General features: G+C 37.5%; 1 protein-coding gene across 1 annotated transcript; it reads right to left on the bottom strand.

Moving 5' to 3' along the window:
- Positions 1 to 228: 228 nt before the first annotated feature.
- LOC122978718 (progonadoliberin-1-like) lies at positions 229 to 3,091 on the bottom strand. The gene is made up of 5 exons (XM_044345643.1): positions 2,887 to 3,091; positions 1,037 to 1,171; positions 752 to 890; positions 573 to 671; positions 229 to 415 (listed from the first exon to the last, which is right to left on the bottom strand). The coding sequence occupies exons 2-5, from the start codon at positions 1,045 to 1,047 to the stop codon at positions 368 to 370; spliced, it is 297 nt and encodes a 98-aa protein (XP_044201578.1). The 5' UTR covers positions 1,048 to 1,171; positions 2,887 to 3,091; the 3' UTR covers positions 229 to 367.
- Positions 3,092 to 5,172: the final 2,081 nt, after the last annotated feature.

Raw genomic sequence — 5,172 nt, 5'->3', positions numbered from 1 at the left:
AAACACAGTAAACTGATGTTTAACCTTACGTTTACACAACTTTTGCCCATAAGACACAACTTCACTCTTACATTTGTATAAATCTGTTGTATTACATGCCATCAGGAATTTAGAAACTACTGGGATATAAATTCAATCAAATTCATGTTTGTTATACAATAAACAAATAAGGAGTTCACAGAAAAGTGTCAATAATTATTCAAATGAAATGTCTCTGTAATCCTTTAGAGCAAGAAATAGTCACAAAAACAGAGAAAAGCATAAGGCACTGTGGAATAAAAATGGATTCTATCATAATCATTAAAAGTAGTACAGAAAACAATGTAGATATGCCAATATGATTATTTATTGTAGAATCAAATAATCATCATTTTTTATAATTTTTGTGTTCATTCTCCCTGTTGGTCACACTGCCCTAAAAGAGAAAAAGAATAACATTAAATATATGAAAATACAATCAACATTTAATAGAAATATCTGGTAAAGCGTCTGGCGGTTTGACTAATTTGAATAATTGACATTATTGACTGATCGATTGACCGAACACAGAATTACAGATGAGCGAAACTTACAAGAAATCCTTTCATTCTGTAGATTTTGGCGAAAGGCGATTCCTCCACACAACCCAAAACACTGCAAGGTGTGTCCACATGTGGAAACCCCTCAACTACCTGAAGGGGGGGAGGGAAACATAACCATGAATATGTAGAGAATAAAATGCTGAAGATGAAGTGTGAGGAGCCATGCTTACATTGTCCAGTGTGTCTGAAAGGCTGTCCAGTTCCCTTTTCCCTCCTGGGCTCAGTCCATATGACCAGTGCTGACAGCAGACCTGTGGCACCACTGAGCCCAGAAGCAGCAACCACAGTGCCAGGGTTTGCATAGCCATTCTGAGGAGGGAAAAAGCTTTATATTACACATATAAGCAGGTCAGTAATCTTCTTATTTGTCCTAATCTAACCCCAAATACTGTCATAGTCCTCAGTTTTAGATTACACATGCCCAGATTTATGCATCACATCAGTGAAGTTTTTACCTTCTGTGCATAAGGCAAGCTGCTTTTCTGATTTGTTCTTGGCTGCTGTCCTTTGTGGAAGCCGATGCTGCTGCTGCTGAGCATTTTCCAAGGTTTATATGCTGCTTCCTTTCGTGTCAAAAGCCCAACACTTCACTGCAGGGGGTCACAAAGTGGAATTAAGCAACATTTACTGGTAACCCGCAGAGCTATTAAAAAGATTACAGTGTGTGATTTTTGTCCTTCCACAAAAAGAACAAGTGTTCATCATCAGACCAGCTTTGTGTATGGCCATGAAGTACCTCCAGTCGTTTTCCAATACTTGCTGATAAACCAAAGATTCACAAATTAATGACAGAGAAAAAGACGAGGTGATAAAGACTTACTCTTCTTCATAGCAGTTTATTTATAACAGTCATTTATGGAAATATATTTCCACAGTCGAGTGCAATAATCATACTCAGGGAGAACTACACCGCCCCCTGTCTCAAACAAAAAAACAAACAACCTCTGCCCCATATTGCATTCAGAGAGATGTATTAAAAATAAATAACCATAGCTCTTTGTGATTTTCACACTCATGGTGAAATACACAACATGATTGCCTTCATCATTCATTCTCACAGGCTAGGTACCTACGATTGAACTGAGTGAATAGTATTGCATCGGGGCAGCTTTGAGCTACAGCTAAAGAAACTTCACCAGTCAAAGGCGAGGATAGCTCTTCACACATGCAAACAGACAATGTCCAGTAAGAACTGAAGTGAGATTGTTCCTTAACAAAACATCTGCCCAATCTATTAATAGTGATTTTTTTTTTTTTTTTGGAAGCACTGGATTTGATTTACATAAGATAACAAGCATTAAACATTTTTGGTGAAAAGATATAACATGTTACAAATCAAATATATACTTGTGCAAATACGTTCAAAAGCATGATTAAGTGATATACGTCATGTAAATGGAACATGTTTTCAGGCAAGTCCACAACATGTGAACACGGCCTTCTGTTAAAGCACACCAAGTTGGATTATTTTCTCACAATGGGATATGAGGAGTAATGAATGTCGTACATAAACATTACAATAAGTAGTGACCACAGTCAAACGCATGCAACTGTGGATCTCTCACACACCGGATTACAAAAAAAACAAAACAAAAGAGGTAGATTCACAGAGCGCAAAACGAGGGAGAGCTTTTTAAGAACACAATATTCAAAAGTAGGAGAAGAGAAACCTCACAGCTGTAAATCATGTATTGCATACCCAAGCTGTGTTTGAAAACTAGCCTGTCGCATAGTTTTATGGTGCATTAACAGCACGTCTGGCCTTTGAGACTGTGCTGTTGTATGGCTTTGCCTTGCATTGCTTCCTTTATAGTGTGTTGTATCCAGCAAAAGTAAGTTACATACTTAAAGAGGAACGTACAGCGTGACAGTTATTGGTAAATGACCCCTTCAGTTTCTGCTACAGCAGCATTCAGTGAAGCTCAGTACTCTGAACTTTACTGCAAAAGTCTGGTTTTTGACTCCCATTAACATGTCAAGTAATATGAAATGAATATAAGTTATGCAAAAACATTAAATGAGTATAGTTGTTGGATCGCATCCAGACACATCTACATACACTAGGAACATTATTTTGTTTTGGTGATATATGTAGCTGAACATTTTAAAACATCCTACCATACAAACATACATGGACAACCCTGGATAAATTCTAGTGCAAGATATTTAAAGCTAATGTAACATAGGTGGAATGCCAGGGATGTGCATACAACTACCTGTGCCGTACACAGGTATAGAGAGATTGATAGTAGGGGAATATACTGTAAGAGGAACTGAGTAATAAAGAAGCCATCTGTGTCCAGACCGGACTTGTAGGCGTGTAACCGAGTTATCTGACACTCTGGGACATGTGCAGCGGGGTCAGCATCTCTTCAAAAATGGCTCCTTTCACGTTGGATCCTCTCAGGTTTGCTTCTTGTAGATCACAGCCAGACAGGTCGCAGTTCTGCAAAGACGCAGCAGGGACAAAACAGTAAGACAGGAAGATTACATGAACTGGTGAAAAACTTGTAATGTAAGTGGAGAACTGTAATGTATTATGAATGTTGTACAAAAGCCTGTTGAAAAATGTTCACACACTTGCTGGCAATTTCATACAAGTGTCATGGTGAAGTCCTGTTGCCTTATGAAAGCTTTCAGTTGCTTGTGTAAAGCTTGACATTAAGGGTTAAAATGTCAATGTCATTTTATCAAAGAAAGAATGAATGTCATTTGATTCATAACAAACAGTTAACATTTAGTTCAAAAAGTTTTTTCTTCAAGAAAAAATGGTTTGGCAGAAAATTAAAGGAATAGTTCAACATTTTGGGGAATACACAAAAGCAATTGAATTCCAATACAAATATAAATATCAACTTCATTGTACTCATTAATTGGTTATTTACCTATTCAACTCTATGCAACTTTAGCTTAAATTTTGGGGATCCTGCTACTGGGCTATCAGTAGGGAAATTGTTTGGGGAAAAAAAAAAAAAGAGGGATTCAGTTCAGGCTGACTATTATGTTCAGAGTCAAGTAATCTATCAATTATTTTTACAATTGTTTAGTCTACAAAATGTCAGAAAATAGTGAAAAATGCACAGCACAAGTTCCCCAGAGCCCATGTTTGCACATTGCTCGTTTTTTTTCCAAACAGTCCAATCCCTCCCAAAACTCTTCAACTTACACTGATATAAAACAAAGGAAAGCTTAATGTGTGAAGGGCTGGAAACAGAGAATGTTTGGTATTATTTCTTGATAAATTACTATAACAATTGATTTATCATCAAAATACTTGCAGATGAATTTTCTTTCAGTGGTGTGGTGGATTCATCTTAAAAACATCTGTAGGACAATTATTCAGATCTGCTTTGTTGCCCCATGATAAATACTAACTGTCATCTGCGTCAACATGTCTGTTTAAATGAACATTTTTAGAGATAATCCCTTCCGATAGCCTTGACTTAAATGTAAAGGATAGAAGATGATGGAGAAGAGAGGTGGATGGGAGAGGGAGGAAGAAGGAAGAGAATTTTTTTTTGAATTTTTACAACACCTTTATTTATTTAGTCATCAGATCAACAAGCATTAAAAAACAACACCAGATTCAGCCCAGCATGTGTCCAAAGCAGAGCTCCTCCTCATCAATGGAGCACAGAACATTTTTATAACACCACACAGAGACAAAAGAGTCCAGATCATTCATCAACCTGTAATAGTTGTGATCAATTTTCAGTCTGCTTGTTATCATTCTGATCAGTATGGTGATAACATCAAAGTCCAAAGAACCATTTATCTTGTTTTTTCTGCTGATATAAATGGCCATCTTAGCTTGGCCCAACAGAAAGTTGAACAACTGGCACTTATCACGAGTCCTCCTCGAGAGGTAAAGGAAAGGGAGGAAAATTACAGATACAGTTGAAAGAAGGTAAAGGAAAGAAAGGATGACAGGAAGACAGAAGAGAGGTGGATGGGAGAGGGAGGAAGATGGAGGAGAGGAAAAGTTGATGAGAGACAGGGAGATGAAGAAATGAAGGAAAATTAAGGACAGGAAAGGAGATCAATAAACAGAAAAACAGTAAAGACAGAAGATTAAGGAGGGGAAGGATGGACGGGTAAAACAAGAAAGATGAAATAGAGGAGGAATGTAGAATAAAAGGATAGGAGTTGGAGATGGAGGGTGGAGAGGTGAAAGAAAACATGAAAGTGAGGAAGAGTAGATGAGTTAGGGAGTGAGATGAGATGGAGAGAGTGAGTTGGTGAAGAAATGAGTGAAAGACCAAAGAGATGGATAGGAAGGGTTGAGGGGAGAAGAAGGAAGACGAAAGACAGGAATTATAGAAATGGTGTGTTTGAGAAATAGAGAAAGGAATATGAAGAAGGAAAAGGAAGAAAATGAATAAGAGTACAGGGGGAAATGTGAAGGATAGAAGATGATGGAGAAGAGAGGTGGATGGGAGAAGGAGGAAGAAGGAAGAGAGGAAAAGTTGATGAGAGACAGGGACATGAAGAAATGAAGGAAAAGGGACAGGAAGGTGGAGATGTAAATAAAAAAGAAGGGTGGATGTTAAATGAAAGAAGATTATAAAAAATCCCTTCCATTCATGAAGAA

Source organism: Thunnus albacares, unplaced genomic scaffold (genome assembly GCF_914725855.1).
Source record: "Thunnus albacares unplaced genomic scaffold, fThuAlb1.1, whole genome shotgun sequence".
In the NCBI taxonomy this organism is placed as follows: Eukaryota; Metazoa; Chordata; class Actinopteri; order Scombriformes; family Scombridae; genus Thunnus; species Thunnus albacares.
The sequence above is the reverse complement of the archived record's forward strand: the minus strand, read 5'-3'. Positions and strand labels throughout refer to the sequence as shown.